Source organism: Aquarana catesbeiana, linkage group LG05 (genome assembly GCF_042186555.1).
Source record: "Aquarana catesbeiana isolate 2022-GZ linkage group LG05, ASM4218655v1, whole genome shotgun sequence".
Classification (NCBI taxonomy): Eukaryota; Metazoa; Chordata; class Amphibia; order Anura; family Ranidae; genus Aquarana; species Aquarana catesbeiana.
This window is the reverse complement of record NC_133328.1, coordinates 578127917-578147712: the sequence shown is the minus strand read 5'-3', so window position 1 is coordinate 578147712 and position 19796 is coordinate 578127917. Positions and strand designations below refer to the sequence as shown.

Here is a 19796-nt window from a genome sequence, read left to right as displayed (position 1 = left end):
ACACCTGATGATAGGTGCTCCGAATCCCGACGCTGCAACTGTGTAGCATGGAGCCGAGTGAAGCGCTGTGAAAGTCCTCCTCGGCTCTGTGTACACTGATGATCTGACAGGTGACGCTGCACAGAGGAGACTGCACAGTAGGCTGAGGGGGGGAGCCTGTTCTACCTTATAGAATGGAGCCGACTGCACCGTTCTAATCCTGTGAAGATAAACTGAGCTGTAAACGTATATGTGAAACGTATGTGTGAACATTCTCTGGAAATTGGGATTGGAGAGTTCTGAATAGGAGATCGGTTTTGGACATCTTGATCTGGAAGATTTGACCGGATGAACCAACAGAGGATACCAAGCTAGGCTATCGGTGAATCTGCTGGAGGACCTATCAAGGGCCACCTAACCACCCGGGTATCTACATATGCCATTTACCCCTGCAGGGGTAGTGGGAGCTGGTGAGTTGGGACCCTTAAGGGGGAGCACAAGAGTCCGCTAATCTGCTGAGCACCGTGGTCACCTTGGAACCGTTGGCAATTTGTACAGCAATTTTGCACATCACTTGTGTGGGACTATTATATAGAACTTTTTTGCTAATGATTTTGGCTAACACTTTTTTTAGGAACTGATGTTTTTTATATATAAGTTACAATATTATTTTTCCCATTTATATATATATTTCTTTTGGTGTTGCATCTCATGTTTGGGATGTAAGCATCTCTTGGACATTTATTTTTATGTCACTGATGGTCTTAATATAGCATCGTTTGATGTGTGCACTTATACTATTTTTATCATCATCACTTTTATGATATGAATCACTATTAATATCACCTGTTTATATTTAAATGTGGGTGGTATACCACTGTGGGTTACAGTTACAACCACTCGTTATTACAATAGGGTAGCGCCACTCACCCCATTTCTTTTTACCACTTTCATTATAGCCCCTTTAGGGGAGCTTATTATGGGGGGCTGCAAACCCGGTTTGTTCCTAAACGCGGAGTTTACCACTTTCTTACAAAACCCTCCTGACATGTGTACAAACATGGTAATGCTTGCCAACATGGGTTTCTCCACCAAGTACTAAGTCATGTTTTGCTTGGGAATCAAATACTTATTTTACCCACTGAACTGCAACTCAATTTATAACATTTGTATCAGGTCTTTGTTCTGGATTTTTGGTTGATATTCTGTCTCTATCATTTAAAATACACCTATGATAAAAATGATAGACTCTTCATTTCTTTGTAAGTGGGCAAACTTACAAAATCTGCAGGGGATATAATAATTATTTTCCCCACTGTACCTGTGATGTGTAAGAACCTTGTTTGAGTTTCAGGATGATTTACTTCTTATAAACAATGTGGCTATCATTTCTTAGATGAATAGTAGGTAGTTGTGTAGTATGAACAGTCACACAACTAGGTGGGTTCTTTAAAAGTCTTTACTGGTTGAAATTGTAGTATACAGCCAATGCACTTCAGGAGATGTAGACTCACCCTTCCTTAGGGATTATGGTGGAGTCACGTTCAATTAGTCTAGACTGCAAACTCAATGTAAATTGTCTTGAGGGTGTGTAGAGCTGGAACGGCAGCATCAGGTGTCGACAAAGCTTTGGTGTTTTTATTTTGTTTGCACTGGTTTGCTCAGTTAAATGAAGAGAACATATCAAAGAAATAAATATCCTGCAGCATGATTTTTTCTGACCACACCTGTACATGTTTTAGGAATCTGCAAAGGCTGAATTATTTTAAAATAACATTAAAATTGCAGCCATTGCTTTAGAAAGTAGAAAATATCAGTATATTGTGCAATCTAAGCATGTTCTTACCGGGCCTTGTGACTTCCACAAATATACACAATGCACTGTATGGCCGTGTAATGCAGATGAACTTTTACCATACAGTTCATGCCTGGATTGTGAAAAATCACTTCACCAACACCCAGTGATGAGAACATGGCTTCCTGTCTGCGGGCTCTTTCTACATTACAACACAAGCTTCCAGTGGCATAAAAATCCAGCGGCAGTGCAGTTATGCTTTGTCAGTTATTATCCTCTCATTTACCTCTAATCCTTTGTAGGCCTGAGCTCGCCTGTACAAAGCCTTGATATTAGAAGCGTCCCTGTGCAGGGCACAGTCACAGTCATGTCTGGCCTCTTCGTACTGGCACAGTTTCAGATAGCATAGGGCCCTGCAAAAGAAAGTGTAAGCTCAGCTTAAATTCGGCATTTGTTGGCCCAGCAATTTGTGTTTCTTTGTAAATCTCGAAAAGCATGTAAAAAAGAAATTGGCTTTTTATGTACAGGATGAGATTGTCATCATGTGTCCCCCAGTCCTGTTTTATTGCACAATACTTTTTGGCTGAACACTTATGTTCAGCTTATATTAAATAAAGTAATGTACTGGAAATACTGTGCTTGCTTAAGAATGCAAGCTAAAAATGAACTTGTCACAAGCTACCGCTATTTAAGCCGAGAATATGTGGACAATGCAGAAGCAGAGGTTGAAAACCCCATATCAAAATGAGAAGTAGATCCAGAGATATAGGCAGCTAATGTTCTAAGCTGATCTTGACTTTTCCTTCCAAGGTTGCCCACCCCCCTTGTCTGTCAAGCCTTCCTATAGCTCGGGAGTTAGAAGGTGTTGGGCTACTGATATCAATCCTTTCTTCCCTTTATCTAAACATAGACACTGAGCTGAGCTGAACACATTGGTTTATATACATGCTGAACAACCATGCATGTCCATTTGCTCTTTGATGTATGGGCACCTTGACAATTTTAGTAAGAATCTTTGTATCTTAAAGTGAAACTTTAGGCAGAAAATTAAGTCTTGCTAGATCACTTCAGGTTGGCCATCTTTTGCAGGTATAGCTATGTAAAAAAATTATAAAGTGTCTATACCATTTAAAATCCAGTAATACACTGTCTCAACCTGCTCTGCACATGCTCAGTTACTCTCCATTTTTTAGGCACTGCTGAGTTTGTAGAGGCCGATCTACTGACAGCCTTGAAGCTGCTTCTGTTTGAACTGCAACTGCCATGGTGCTGCACATGTGATCAGTTGTGACACATTTTATGGTTTGACAGTTTGGCTGAGGACACAAATGTGACAGTTTGCATTTCCGGCATTCCAGGGATGTAACGTTTTTTGAAACCGGTAAATTGATGGGTTTAGTTCCGCTTTATGATTTGCTGTTGGGGCTCTGGGCTTCAGCAAAATGGCCGCCTCTGGCAAGAAGAAACAGGGACAATGCTGGAGGCAATTTATAGCACATACTAATTTTGGTGACATAATTATTAATGTGGAATGTATGTTTCTTGCTAAAGAATATTTTTTTATCAAGTTGTTATGGGTAAAGCTCCACTTTAAGAATAAGATCCATTACTAATAAGCAGATCATAATGGGAAGCTTATCTTGTTTCACCTAAATGTGAAGTATGTGCATAAACTGAGGCTGATTGGGCTTTAATTTGTGGCCAGCAACTGGTATATTGGTAGATTACAATGTGACATGCTCCTCTCTACCTAATATAAGTACTGTATATGGAGCAAATACTCTGCCCAACAGCCTAAGACATCCAATTGAAGCTTAACAGATGATTAAAATTCAGCCAATTCAGCAGGGACCAGATGAATTTCGATCCATGTATGGCCACTCCCACTTGACAGAAGTTGATCTAATGATTAATTTCCTGATCAGTTTGTTCCGACAGTGAAGAAGTCCAGCTTTCGGAACACAATGGCACAGTAAGGAGGATTCCTCTATCCACCTCGCTTGTGTAGATGGAGGAATCTGTTTTTTTTTTTTTTAATCAGCCTGGATCATCTATGGCCAGCCTAATGGTCAACTCCATTTTCTTGCCTAAAGTAGAAGGACAACACATGGAATTGAATTGGTTCCTAGGGGAAGCATCTCTACTTTATATACAGTTTATGCTTTTAAAAAATCATTGAGGTTACATTCAGTTGGTGTAAGGTTGTTTGTAAACTATTAGTATCCTCATGTCAGGGTCTAGCAATATGCATCCTCACAATGACTGCCAGGAATACTGGGATTTGTAGTTCCAGGGAAAGGAATTTAATGGGCCCTACAGCTTAAGGATCCTGGTATAAGAGCGTTCTGTTTTGCCACAGCCACCAATGAATTCCAAACTCTGATTCTCCAACTAGAGAGCAAATTTTGCTGGGAGGCATTTACTCCCTGGCCCAGTAATAAGTGGACATACATCATCATCACGGTCAGTCTGGGACCCACAGTCAGTGACAGCTTTATATAGCTACCTGCTCTCTGTTCATGCCAGCATCTGGCATAGGGAAGTCTTTTAGCGCTGACTTCCTTTGTGGCTCTGAAAGGTCATGTGACCAAAAGCCACGAAGGAAGCTGGTGCTGAAAGATGTACAGTATATCTGTACCTATAATGAAATGGTAACTTGGTTGTATTTGCCTGTAAGGCCAAAGGTTACCGATCCTTCCCTGAGTCAGGATGTTTGAATCGGACTGGTGTCTGTGCTTGGTGGTCACCGTTTCTCACCTGTTGGTGTATATGGTACATTCCTCTGGATTTATCTGTAAACATTCTGTGTATTTCTTCACAGCTTCTCTATAGTGACACTTCTTCACATAATCATTTCCTTCCTGCTTCAGAGATTGGAACCTCTCCTCTGATGATTTTTCTGGAAAAAAAACAAATCATACAATCTCATGTAACCTATAGCATTCTTGCTTTAAATGTATTAAGAAAAGAAAAAGAAATCAAAGGTTTTTTTCAGGCAAATGCAGTCATGATTTGCTTAAGGCCTCATGTACATGAGACGCCGGTGCAAACTCTGCTGAACACGTTTTTAAAAGCTAAAACCAGTGTTTAGAAATGCCAGTTTTGCCGCGGTTTGCCGCGGTTTGCCGCATTTTGCCGCGTTTGCGTCTAGAAGCGTCTGCAGAGCAGAGAATGACATTTTGCGACTCAATTTTGGGGCCCTGTATCTTGGTGCAGAGTGGAACTAGCACTACAACATATCCAAATTTGGGGTTCCTAGCACTAAGTGGCCCCGAGATATGGGGCCCCAAATTCAGGCTGCAAAATGTCAAGCACTTTTCTGCAGCAGAGAATGACATTTTGTCACCCTACTTTGGGGCCCCATATCTCGGGGCCACTGGGTGCTAGGGTTCCTAGCACCCAGTGGCCCTGAGATATGGGGCCCCAAAGTCGGGTTGTAAAAAACACTTATAAACGCAAACGTGGCTAAACGCGGTATCGGCGTTTAGCCGCATTTGGCGTCTGAAACGTGGAAAACTTTTGCGTCTGAACCCATTTTTTTTCTTCTGGAAAAACGAGGTTAAACTGTCTAAAAACGCCAAACAACGAGACTGTGTACGTGGACACATAGGATAACATTGAATGGGTTCAGGGGCAGTTGAAAAAAGTCTCTGCCTCTGAACACGAGTTTAACAGCGTCTCGTGTACATGAGGCCTTAATGCCATAATGGCATGTATTTGTTTTACAAACCTTATTAACTTAAATTGAGCACACATTACAAGGGCCTACCTGACTGGATACAAAATGACTGTAAAGATTACAAAAGGTAGAGGTTTTACACAGTTTTGGTAAATCAAAAGTTGATTGTACAAAGATTCTACAGCCACATTATAACATGCATGGTGACCCTTTTTTAGACTCCTATCATATGGAGGCAACCATATTTAATCACTACTTACTTGATCCATTGTAGAACAGCAGAGTGGTTGTGTCTACAGTTAAAACCCAACTCTGGGCACATTCATTTTTAGAGTTTTCAAGAGTTGTTTTGAAGGTTACCTTTGCCATTTAGGTATTTACTCTTTGCTGTATTTAAACACATATTAAAGACTTCCCTTAGTTCCTCAAGGTAGTACAGCTCCCGCTATAACTCTGTCCCACCACTGATATCAGCAAAGCTGCTATAGCTGACAACGGCACTGGTTTTCGTCTTCACCCCCTCTTTGCACCATCCCCGCCCATTTATTGTTCAGTTACAGGTTGGATTGAGTTCTAGACCAGGCTGTTAACCCTGTAGTCTGCATAGAGATTCAGGACTTTGAAGACCTGTGTGCTAGGAGGTGTATGGGTCACAAGACTAGCTGAGCAGAATTACAAATCCTTAGGCCTTTGGTACTGGGTATGCCATGTCTATCCACAAGCCAGGATTTAACATTTAGATCCTGTGTGCGACTTGCACCCCTCCACAGTAAGTGAGAACCAGGAGAAAGGTTCAGCTTAAATCCCAATTGAAGCCTCTGTATTTATGGCTATAATGCAGTCAGACTGCAAATACAATGATAAATATGATACTTTTTAGGAATTTTTAGTTCTGCAGCAAGGGTTAAAATACCCTCTCTCTGACCCCTGCTCCTACTTACAAGCAGCATCAGTCCTACGGTGGCCTGACACACCCCTGGCACCCTGCTCCAATAAACAGTATTGCTTAAAGGGATACTAAAGTCTCTGTTTTTTTTTCCCTATAAAAATAACAAACATGTTATACTTACCTGTTCTGTGAAGTGGTTTTGCACAAAGCAGCCCAGATCCTCCTCTTCTCGGGTCCCTCTCTCCTGTCGAGTGCCCCCAGAGCAAGCAGCTTGCTCTGGGGGCAACCGAGCCGAGTCACAGCTCCGTGTCCATTCAGACACGGAGTCGGCCCAGCCCCGTCCCCTCTCTCTCTCCTGATTGACAGTAGCGGGAGGCAATGGCGCCGCTGCTGTGTCTCAGCCAATCAGGAGGGAGAGTCCCGGATGACCGAGGGGCTTGTGCAACATCGCTGGATAGAGATGGGGCTCAGGTAAGTATTAGGGGAGCTGCTGCACACAGAAGGTTTTTTATCTTAATGCACAGAATGCATTAAGATTAAAAACCTTCTGTTTTTACAACCACTTTAAGGAGAGAGAGCTGTTGGTTGGAGCAGTGCGCTGGGTCTCCGGTGGTCTGAGACAACCCCTGCACTCTACTCCAATAAACAGCTCTGCTTAGGGAGAGGAGCACTATTGATTGGAGCAGTGTGCTGGAGGTAAGGGGGAAACACACATAAGCAAAAGTCAGGGCAATTGGAAATCTATAAGAAACCTCTTTTTTCCCTAATTTTCTAATTGAATATAAGTACCACACACAGCGAGGAAGGCCGTACATAGGGGTGCAGCGCCGAAGGGGGTACATTTTCACCTGTTTATGCGGCAGCACTGATTCAAGGCCTAATAAAATGTCTACCCCTGTGGGAGAAGTGCAGTATTTATATATTCAGATACTGTATTGAATACATTTACAGCGGAAATTTGTTACTACTTACTGCTGTGGGTGACCTATATTCTAAAATATTTCTGCATAACTGCTACATACCAGTGATACGTACCATAGACCATAGGATATGCGTGTATCTATACATACATGAAAATATTAATTTTCATTTGTCTTGGTCGTCTGTTAGTTCTATGAGGTCCCCCCATACCCTGAGCCACAAGTTCACCAGCACCTACCCAGTCTTTGTCCTGAGAAAGCTAATATCTTAGTGAAACGCGTCGACGAGCAAGTTTTTGGAGGCATTACTGGATCAGAAATTTTTCTCCTATTTTGATACCTTATGACATCAATCTCTGTACCCTAGATCCAGCCCTCTGTAACTGCATTATTGGGTAACTGTGTCTATACAGGGTGTTGTTTATATGTTTTTTGTAATTTTAATGATGTTGTAATAAAATTTATACTTTATAAATCCTCCCTCTTTGTGTACCCACAAAGTCCGCCAATTTTTTGACTTGGTCAATCATATATATATATATATATATGTGTATGTATGTATGTATTTATGTATGTATGTATGCGTATATATATATATATATATATATATATATATATATATATATATATATATATATATATATTTTGGATGTTGGATTGGTGAGGGTCTTTCCTACCTAATTGAATATAAACATTACAGGTATACGAGACACCAAGACAAGTCTGGCCTGCTATCACAAGCTAACTTTACCTGAAGGAATTCTACACCACCAAGTCAACCAATATACAGGAAGCTCTGACTGTCAAGCGCTTATAGCTGAACTAGACCTATAAGTGTAAGTCAGCCGGTAACCTAGGTGAGCAACGCCATACTTATAAGGAAAACCGGGCAGCGTTGCTCCAAGTCTCCTGTGAATAGCCTCTCAGCTCAACTTCTACAGCATGTGCTAGTTCCATAAAGGAGCACATCTGGATCCACACTAATGCTGCAGTACAAAATTCAAGGCCGCACTCTGATGCATCCAACTGGTTATTTTATTGAAACACACTGGCATTTGCACAGTAGTCTGATTAAGCCCAATCCAGGTGGAACGTGTCAGTAGGCGTGGCCAACAGGTGGCGACTGTGCAGAAGCTGGTGTCTTTCAATAAACTGAATGGTCGATGTCATTTAAGTGCGGCCTTGAGTTTCATAACCTGCCATACTTTAATACTGCAATAAATGTTACATTCTGCTTTCAGATGCGTCTCCTCTTTCCTTTTGACACATAAACATGCCAATTTGAACTAAAAACTAAACAACCTACAAAAGTTATTAGACTGCAGGAGGAAACCTGAGCACCAGGTACAAACACATAAACCGAGAGATCACATGGACTTCCATCTCCATCTCTGATCATTCTGACAATTCAGCTGAAAGGCTTCTTTACAGTAAGAGCTGTGAAAATGTGGAATAGACTCCCCCAAGAGGTGGTTTTGTCCAGTAGATTGCTTTAAAAAAGGCTTTAAAAAAGGCCTGGAGGTCTTTCCTAAATGTACATAACATAACTGGATACTAATATTTATAGGTAAAGTTGATGCAGGGAATATCCGATTGCCCCTGGGGGATCAGGAAGGCATTTTTCCCCTGCTGGAGCAAATTGGATCATGCTTTGCTGGGGGTTTTTGCCTTCCTCTGGATCAACTGTGGGTATGGGATTGTGTATATAGGATTGTAAAAAATGTTTTTTGTTGTTTGTTCCTTTTTTGTTTTCCTCTTTTCTATTGGTTGAAATAGATGCACCTGTGTCTTTTTATCAACCAGACTAACTACTTTATGTACATAACTCAGCAAGCAGCTCAACACGCTCTGTATGTCAAGCGTGCTAACTCCTAACTTACTGGTCCCCACATTGGTTGGGGAATCAACAATAAATCAGTCTGTATGCACAGACGCTACAACAATTTAACATTGCATGTTCTAACTGCCCTCAACTTATAAAAGGTGAAATCTGATTGGCTGGTGTTGATCCCTTACTTGTATTATTAAATAACCCTGTACTTATCTTTATGGTGTTGTATAAACTACTAAGCATAAAATTATCCAGATTGTTCAACCTGGCACTCTGCATAAACGGTAATATTAGATAATGATGCTGTCACTCAGCTCTCGGGTTCAGAGGACACAAAAATATTTGAGAACCAATTCACAATCTTACTAGTGAATAAACAGGTTAAAGAGCAGCACAGTGAGTTAGTAATAAACACTTATGCCTTGCAGCACTTTGGTTTGTGGTTTGAATCTTGGCCATCTGCATGAAGTTTGTATGTTTTCCGTGTGTTTTTATGGTTTTCCTCTGTGTATTCTGGTTTCCTCCCGCACTTCAAAGAAATGCTGGTAAGTTAATTGACTCCTGTCTGAGTTGGCTGTAGTATGTGTGTACAAATGTGCTATGCACATGTGTTACCTCATTCTGCATACCGGTCCCAAGTTGAGAAACTGGGGAGGGTTGAGGGAGGATGTGGTCATCTAACTCTTCTACTCAAAAGTGGAACTTCCGCTTTAAGCACTCCTATCCCCCTGACATGCCACATTTGGTGGGTACCTCGTTTTTACAGGTACCTGCTCCCACTTCCGCCGCCTAGGCCATTGATAAGGCACAGTGCGGCTTGAGCATGCGCAGTGCGCAGCCGGCTGTGAAGCCCCAAGCTGTCACAGCCAAGTGCCCACATTTGTGATGCCGGCGCCGGAGAGAACCGAGGGAGAGAAGTGAGGGTTTGGGCGGCTGCATTGCTGGACCGTGGGACAGGTGAGTATGTGTTTATTAAAAGTCATCAGCTACACTATTTGTAGCTGTTGACTCTTAGTAAACACAAAACCGAGTGGAACGCCGCCTTAATAAATCTGCCAAGAAGACTTCTTTGGAAAATGCTTCCAAGTGTACCAGACATGTGCCAAGGGATCTGGCCAATAGAATTGCAGGGAGTCGGTTAAGACTGATGTTATATTTAAAGTATTCTTGCACAGTAGTTTACCAGCATTGGGGTAGCCCAACAAAATTTGAACAAATTTGGAATGCATGGTTAGATACCCCAGGACTTGCCAAATTGCACCTAGTTCACAACAGAATTCTTGGTGGAAGAGTTTCCTCAGGCTTGGTGTAATATGGTTCTGGATGCTGTACTCCTACTAAAAATGGAATATTAACTCTTACGGGACTTCTCAGTATTATTGAGTAATGTTGCTATATCTTTATGGTACCTAGACATATAGAAGCTATTTATCTGTTTTTCGTTTTTTGTTATGTTTTGTGCAATCCCTTCCCATGTTTGTTTAGAGGGGGATTGAGGTTCTTATGCATATCATTGTGTTGTTTTCATTTTGTATAATTCTGCATACAAATTTAGTTCCTCCATCTCTTGTTGTGTATGTTTGATAAACCTCAATAAAAACAATCTTATAAAAAAAAAAAAAAAAAAAAAAAGTAAAGTATATGTAAATACAATTAATAAAATTTAATAACACTAACATATTAACGTAATTTTCAATATTCTTAAATCTACAGTTTTTGATCAAATTATTCCTTCCAACAGTGTCATGATATTCCCTTTTATTTATTACAGGTATTTACTGAACTGTTCAGGCACTTTCTGGTATGGACTGACAACGTTCTGCCCGTCCTCCAATTTTTCTCCAGCATTGCTACCTACAGCCTCACAATGGAGACTGTACCAACCATGCCAACACACACTGCATTGACATATTCCACTGTTGCCACCATCAGAAAACCTGCCCTGAAAAATGCTATGTAGCCATCACTGCAGTGCAGGCATATAGACAGGAAGTGACTGCAAAGAGGCTGAATATTCATATATACATACATACATACACATTATATATATATATACACACACACACACAAATATATATATATATATATATATATATATATATATATATATATATATATATATATATATATATATATATATATAAATAAAAGGATAAAGAGCATGGTAACATGCTGACACACATTTTCGCAAGCTAAATGTCATTCAATTTCCATCTACTTTAAACTGGACCCTGCACCTAAAAAGCAAGGTTGACGGTTTCAATTTGTCCCCTGCCTCTTGTATAGTCACTGGAAATAGTTTTTTTCTTTTTTAAACGCAGGTAAAAGAAAAAAAAAAATAGTAGTACACTCAGCTTTCTCTGGTTACCACCTGGGGTGCCTAGGCGAGGGTGATGTTATTCCCCTTCTGGAGGGATCTCCAGGAATGTGGTGTACCCCAGATCTTGCTGAAAAGACGTTCTTAGCACTGTGCTGGAGCATCCAGCACTGACCGGGACCTCACAGGGAGAGATTGTTGGCATCACCCCTTACCACGAAAGCCAGCAGAGGTGGCGGTTAATATCTTATTTTCTTCCCCTACTGGTCTTGTTTACACCTTTATCTTAGATGTTAAAGCAAGGGTATGGGGGAAGCAGAAGTAAACAGCAGACCTTGCATGTAGTGCATGTAAAATAAAACTAATTGAATCAGAGTTCAGCCCTCTACCTGCTAAGAAACTGTGACCGACCTGGTATTCAAGAGGAGTATGTCCATCATATAAGCTTCCCTTGCCCAGTAACAGAACGTTACAAGATCCCGCAGCCCACCCAGTCACTAGTCGGGACACAGTTTAGGGTGGTGAAAAACATCAAAACTGTTTATTATAACATTCACAAAGAGATATACACTCTGGGACAATCCCCCTTCTTTGCATAATGAGACAGGGCGAGGGTAAACTGTACATCCAGCAACATGAGACACAGGAACATTCAAACTTTTCAACAAATAATTCAATCAGTAACTAATGAACAACCAACCTATACTATATGCTAATCCACACCCAGCAACTTATAGCTGACAGTAATATAATTAACATGAGCGAACTTAATAACTTAACTGCTTAACTAGGCACTTAAACCAGTCTAGGTGACCATATCATTTGGCACCTACAACCCTGAATATAAAGTACTGTACAATACACATTATTACAAGTATAAACACATAGATGAGATGACAGACAGAAACAATAGGTGATCCAATTAACAATGAGAGGAAGACACTTAGCAGGCACACTATGGGAGGGACCTACTTACAATAACCACATTATGGCAGGTGACCTCAGTGGTTCGAGCTGATTACATTATCTACAGCCATTGCTGATTTGAGGTATAGAGGCTCCAAATATGCACATGGAACCCCCGGTTTCCAGAGTCTTTGTGTTTTGGGGAGATATGGACTTGAATCCAAACAAGACCACTCCAAGGGTCCCCCAGGCACACACCTCCCAAAGAGTAGTGTTCCCTGAAAAGCCAGGGCCCATAGATAGTAGGCAAGAGGCCACCCAGCAGTCCCCTCCAAAAGCCCCTGTCCTGACTGGGTCTGTCACAACTACCAACTAACCAAACTAATGCTATATATAAAGCTCATTTCAGATAGTTGGTATAACGCACACATGACCGTTTACATATATTACATCTTAATATTTTCTGCAATGTGTGGAATGTTGTACAAGCAGCAACACGCCCAGGCTTCCCTGTATTAGGACATGTCAGTGCTATGTCACAATATTAACATTTTTTTGTGCGATAATCCAGCACATAGACCAATTGTCTATATTTTGACAAACCAGTCCTGATATTCAGAACAGGATGGACTTAATATAATGACGGTGGACTGACCACTGTGGTGAGATTTTGGTGAAGTTTGATAAAACAGAGCAGATTTTTGGAATAAGGTGTTGGAGAGTTTGTTTTTTGTTTTTTTCTCATCTATTAACCTACCTAATCAAATATTTCAAAACCCAAACATTTTTCAGATCAAAAATGTTGACAAATACAATATGAAAATTAGACACTTCTACTTCAAAGAAGCAATTGATAAAATATGTTGATTCAATCTAGCCAATTCATCAGGTATTTGGAATGCCAAGCTGGAGGAGTGGCAGCCAGTCTGTAATATCTGAACCATGCACTGACTCACAGGAGAGTCAGCAATTCTCCAGTGCAAAGTCCAGCTGACTCTCAAAGGAGTCACTTCAATAATCTGACAATAAAATGGAGAGCATCCTTTTTTTTGAAATTCTAAAAACTTGATGACAAAGGATTGGCCTGTCTGGGAACAAAGCTATGTTTATCAAGATGTTCTCTTTCTGTAAAAGCTTTTCATTGACACTTGTTTGTAATGTATTTGTTTAACTTTGGCATCTCACTACTTAAACTGGCCATACATGGAATACAATTCGGCCAGTTCATCAGAAACCAGACAAATTTTGGTCCATATATGTACAGGGCAGTTGTACAGAAGTCGATCTATCCATTGATAGCCGCTGGCTATAGCTGGCAGTAGTGCTCAGTGTATTCTGACGATGTGGAAGTCTCCTTGTTGTCAGATTAAAAAAGGCTCAGTGGGAGTATTTCCTCATCCACTTCGAATGTGTTGATGGGGGAATTGGGTCATTTTTATTTCTTTCAACCCCCTGGTTGAATAACAAAAAAGAAAACAAGAAGAAAAAAAATTCTACTGTGGGCTGCAAAAATGGCAAATAGTTTTGTAAAGCAGAGATCCACTAGAATATAAGAAGCATTCAAAAATCTTTTTGGAGATCATCCAACCTGAAAATGTAAGAGCCAAAATAGTCAGCCGCACGTCACATACCAGTGTCCCTTTCTGGTGCAGTGTTCTTTGAAGTCTTTCCAGCGGCCATGTTTTTCTCTTGTAGGTGAATCTGCGTGGACACAGGCACTGATGGAATTGGTGGCAGTTTCTCTCTCCAGTTGGGCCCATCCAGATCAATTAATGTTTTGGTAATTCTGTTTGGACAACATTTCAGGTAATATATTAATATAAACTGTATACTGCAGGTAACCTGCAAATAGTCTAATGCCCTGTACACACAGTCGGATTTTCCGACGGAAAATGTGTGATAGGACCTTGTTGTCGGAAATTCCGACCGTGTGTGTGCTCCATCACACATTTTCCATTGGAATTTCTGACACACAAAGTTTGAGAGCTTGCTATAAAATTTTCTGACAATAAAATCCGTTGTGGGAAATTCCGATCGTGGGTACACAAATCCGACGCACAAAGTGCCACACATGCTCAGAATAAATTAAGAGACAAAAGCTATTGCCCCGTTTATAGTCCCAAAATACGTGTTTTACGTCACCGCGTTCCAAACGATCGGATTTTCTGACAACTTTGTGCGACCGTGTGTATGCAAGACAAGTTTGAGCCAACATCCGTTGGAAAAAATCCATGGATTTTGTTGTCGGAATGTCCAATCAATGTCCGACCGTGTATAAAGGGCATAGAAATACAATGAACATATTTCCTCTCTTTTGATGCCTTAATGCCACCTCCCAGCAGCACTTTAAATGGGCATTAATGCCCAGGAGGCAGCATGTCTTCTGTATCATGTGACTGCTGTGATTGGCTCTCACAGCAGTCACATGATCGGGAACCTGTCCCGCTGACTCCTGTTCAGAAACCCTGATTGAGAGCCATCGGTCAGTCAGTGTGCTGGGAGAGTGCAGTTAGCATTCTCTCAACACACAAGCTCCTGCTCTAAAGGATACATATGTGTAGTGCTTGAGTGTTAAAGCCCACTTTTCTTGCTGCTGCATATATGCGTTACTCGTTCAGTTAACATTGCAAACATCTTTCTACATTCCTTGTAAAAGTCAACAGCATTTAAAACAAACAAAAAAAAGCCTTAAAAAGCTTATCTGCATGATGCACAGATTAGATGATCAGACATACTATTGCATATAAGTTATTACATTAGTGCACTTTGAAAAACATTTGGCGTCAGTTTGCATTGGAAAAGTTGCAGTGTTTTGTACAATATTCTATGAATCTATGCTGGGAAGGCAGTGGTTAAATCACCTGACATGGATGAATAGTGGATGTTCACGTCATAAAAAAATAGGCTAAATAGGCAGATGAAATACATAAAAGGTAGATATTTTACCTGCCAAAGAATTTGTATTTATGAGATTTACACAGCTCTGCTACACAGCACTGGCAGGGAAGGGGACCTGTTCCCAGTTTGGGACTTGACAGTAAAAGGAGAAGCAGCACACTGATGTATCTCTGTCATTTTGCTCTCTTCTCTCATTATTATGCACAGCAGTACACCCGATTAGCTCTTTGAGCTGCTTTTCCCTTCCCTTATTTGAGCTCTGGTATACAGAACTGCAAGAGGCTGATACCAAGTCAAAATTAGGTACTTACACTGCTTGCATAAAAATACATTTATGGCTGGTTCACACCAACGGCTGCATTCAAAAGCAGTCACTGGCATGCGTTAGGATGATTGCAGTGCTGATGTGCTATAACTGCGGTGCATTGCACTGTTAGCTTTTATTTTTTTCACTATAAATGAACTTTATTGAAATGTCACATAGTGACATTTCATTAAGTTCTACTGGCCGCATCGCAGTACAAGGCGGTCACACTGTGCTGCACTGAAAAAAGAAAAGTAGTGCATGCTGTTCTTTTGTTCAGCGCCCACCACAACATTGTGGCAGTGTGAACCAGCCAGGTATAAGAGAAGGCATTTTACCCTGTCCTGTGGTAGTACTGTGCTAGAATCGACACCCAACGCAGTCCTACTGGAACTAGTGTAAATAGGCCCTCAATAATGATGACCAATATGCATTTGGTTGTGTCTTTTATACCTATATATATATATACACACACACACATATACACATACACACACACACACAATTTTTTTTTTTAGTCAGATAGATGGATCTTCATCTGTTTTGCTGAAACACGGCTTTTGCTTACAGAGCTCAGTAGCTCAATCTGGACTTTTACCATACAAGTAAATAAGTCCAAGCCATTTTTCTCCTTCTTGCACGTTAGCAGTTTTCAGTTGCCAAGTCTGATGTTTTAGTTAGGCCCCTTGCACACTGGGGCGGAAGGTGCGTCGGCGGTAAAGCGCTGCTATTATTAGTGGTGCTTTACCGTCGTTTTAGCAGCGGTATTCAGCCACTAGCGGGGCGGTTTTACCACCCGCTAGCGGCCGAGAAAGGGTTAAAAACCACCGCAAAGCGCCTCTGCAGAGGCGCTTTGCCAGCGGTATTGCCACGCTGCCCCATTGATTTCAATGAGCAGAAGCGGTGAAGGAGCTCCTTCACCGCTCCAAAGATGCTGCTAGCTGGACTTTTTTTCCCGTCCTGTTAGCGTACCGCTCCAGTGTGAAAGCCCTCGGGGCTTTCACATTGGAGACAAAGCAGTGGCTGTTTCGGGTTGGTTTGCAGGCGCTATTTTTAGCGCAATAGTGCCTGCAAACCACCCCAGCGTGAAAGGGGTCTTAGAGACAAAGAGACAGCAGCAAATGGGCTCATGTGCTTCAGAAATTGTTTCTTACGCTGGCATAATTGCAATTCTTAAACATGAAGTGGAGTGTTTTTACAAACTGTGGTCAGTTAGCAGAATTTCAGTTGACTAGAAAAACATACCTGTTAATACTGTCATTGGCCAACTGTGTTCCACTGTCTATCTGAAGTGCCACCTTATAGTCCACATACGCCTGTCTGTACCGCTCAAGGGACTCGTATGCCATTGCTCTTCTTAACAGAGGCTTAATGGAGAATGGCTGGAGTTCCAGGGCCCTTTGGGAAAAAAAAGACTACATATTAAAATATTAAAAGGACAGAAAAAAAAAAAAGACAGAATTTGTGCAGAGCTTGAAAACCAAAAACAAATTAATTCAATCTGAAGGCCAACAACCTGAAACAGCTGCATGCATTTTGGAATAAATGCCTCTATAATAACGCAGCAGCTTATCTGCCCCTCTGAATGGTTCCTATACATTTCAAAACAATTATGTAGCATGAGAGCCTGCCCAAACAAAGCACTGTATTAAAAGTAACTCAGTCATGAAGAATGTATGGAGGCTCTCATTGCAGACATCCTTCTGAAAATGCTAGGTAACTGGCTATGTATGACTTTAGTATGTTTCAGCAGTCACAACCCTGGAACAAAGGATGCTGAAAAGGTATGTCAAAAACGTGTCATAACTTCTTATTTTCATACTTGTTCCAGGATCAGCCACTTAAAAACTCTAAAGTCGAAGCATCAAAAGAACTGACTGGGAACTAGAATTCCTAAAGTAGAGTTCAGTAATGGCACTTTAAATTCCCTAGGCCCCCCCAATCTAAAGTAGATTGTACAAACAGATTGTAATGTGTATAGTGAGCTTTAATAGCTAAATCCACCTTTCTGATGTTTTGTGTTACACCCATTTTTTGGGACTTTAGTTCTTAAGGGAGCACAAGCACTTTAGTCCATTTATACTTCCTCCAGTTTGGTAGCTGAAGGTCCCATCCATACCTCAGTGCAGACCTGAGCTGGAGCTGGAGGAATAGTATGCAGGGGCCAGAGCATTACATTCACTATCCTATGATCATGGTTGCAATGATGTGCAGGCTCAAATGCAAACAAATAACTGGAAAGGTTTGCTTTTTATAATTTTTATCCCCCTTTATTTTGCGAAAGGTGGAATTCTCCTTTAACTGTAAGGATGGCCAACCCCAGCTAGACATTATCCTGATGTTATAGCATATCAAGCTCTAAGCAGGAGGTTGGTCTAGGCTAGGGGGATCTTCCAGTTATGCACTTCTCCATAGGAAAGAGGGGAAGACCCTTTGGCTGCACACATGCTAAACAACCTAATTAAAAAAAGAAAAATGAGTCCCATGCTTTCAGGACTCAGTTCCCCCCAGGTGAAAGGCAGATGGTGCAATCCGACCTAGAGCGGACTTTGTGTTTGATTGTACCGAAAAACCCACCTCAGTGCTATATGCACATCTCCTCCGGGTTTCGACTCCTGAACTGTCCAGGCTCCATCAGCAATGGGACCGGGATGTTCCGGAGATGGACTCCAAGGATTGGGAGGATGTGTGGGACTTCCCATTTAAAATACTGGTTTCCTTGAGAGACCACCTCATTCAATACAAGATTGCCCATAGGGCATATCTTACTCCCACTCGGGTGCACAGGATGAGGTCTTCTCTCTCCCCGGAATGCTGGCGTTGTGACCACTGTCCCCCCCCCCCCCCCCCAGGACTTTATCCACATCTTTTGGTCCTGCCCGGTAATTACAGGTTTCTGGTCACAAATTCTTTCAGAGATGAATGATCTGCTAAGTATCTCTATTGATCCATCCCCAAGAATATGCCTGCTGGGGCTGGGGCTGGTGGCTTGGTGCCCAGAGTGGCTGAGAGAACCTTGTTGGGTCTCCTGCTGTTCTATGCCAGGAAATCCATTGTCCTATGCTGGAAGCGTAAGACTCCTCCCTCTATGAGCATATGGAAAACACTTGTTAACAATGTAATACCCCTTTACAGTGACACCTATACACATAGAGGCTGTCCGAAAAAACATGAGTCTGGAGTAAGTGGTTAGTGGAACTCTCCACTGCTGCAACAAATTAGGTGACCTCTCTGATATATGATGGCTCTCCTTAACATCCTAATAGACCATCCCGGGATAGCAGGATATTCTAGGTGAGCTAGCTCAATGTCAGTCCACCCATGGAGCAGGAGCCATGACAGCCTATTGTTATTATACTACGGTAGTCGTAGATATTCTAATGGTCACTGATATTGTAACGATGACCCCTTCGTGGGTCCCTTCCCTGTTAATAGCCAGATGTTGGCTGAGCTGTTGTGTGTCTGTATTGTTTTGTGTTTGTTAAGAAAAAAAAAAATTTAAAAAAAAAAAAAAAAAGAAGAAGAAAAATGATTGCGAACATCAGATTATTCAGAAATGAAGAAGAGAAAATGCTGGAATTGGCATCAATTGAAAATGACATAAAACCAACACTAATTCACAAAGACAGAAATACGTTCATAGAGGAGGATGTGACCAGCACATCAGCCCAGACAGCTGTGAGCAGCTCACCAAGGTATATTTCTTTATGGAGGTTTAAAATAGACCAACAGCAGTAAAGGTTTTGCTGAGTCACAGAGGAATTTCGATCACGCTCTCTCCATGACCAAACAAAAAGCATGTGACGTGTCCAGATTACGAGCAACCTCTACTGTAAACTCATCTCCTCATTACATGTCGTACCCGAGCCCCAATGACAAACATTCACAATAAGGAATAGTGAAGACACATTCTATAAAATCTATGGCCGTTTACACAGAAAAGGACATCCAGGTGTCTTTGTATATAGCTGACTGTGTTAATCTGGCTCGATTCTATGCAGTGTATTCTCAAATAATAAAGCTGATTGCAACCCAGTTTAGGACAAACATATATTTGTGAAGAGTACCCCTAAGCAACACAGGTGGTAGACATGTGCCCTACTGAAAAATGTGTTTGTTTGTTTTTTTTTCTCGTTTATCGGATCATTTGTTATGAACGGCATTAGTTACTTCAGATGAATTTGTATTTGTTCCGTTCCATTCGTTTAGATTCAGCATTCGCTACTTTGGATAATTCATAACTTCAGATGCATTCATATTCGTTGCATTCCATTCATT

At 41.3% G+C, this 19796-nt stretch overlaps 1 protein-coding gene across 1 annotated transcript in view; it reads right to left on the bottom strand.

Annotated features, from left to right (window-relative positions):
- SPAG1 (sperm associated antigen 1) overlaps nt 1-19796 on the bottom strand; it is a 145194-nt gene that overhangs the window by 42152 nt on the left and 83246 nt on the right. The window contains exons 13-16 of the mRNA XM_073632038.1: nt 16764-16916; nt 13948-14102; nt 4532-4673; nt 2061-2187 (exon numbers count right to left, since the gene is read on the bottom strand). Coding sequence (XP_073488139.1) covers nt 2061-2187; nt 4532-4673; nt 13948-14102; nt 16764-16916 — 577 coding nt within the window. The remainder of the gene's footprint in view (nt 1-2060; nt 2188-4531; nt 4674-13947; nt 14103-16763; nt 16917-19796) is intronic.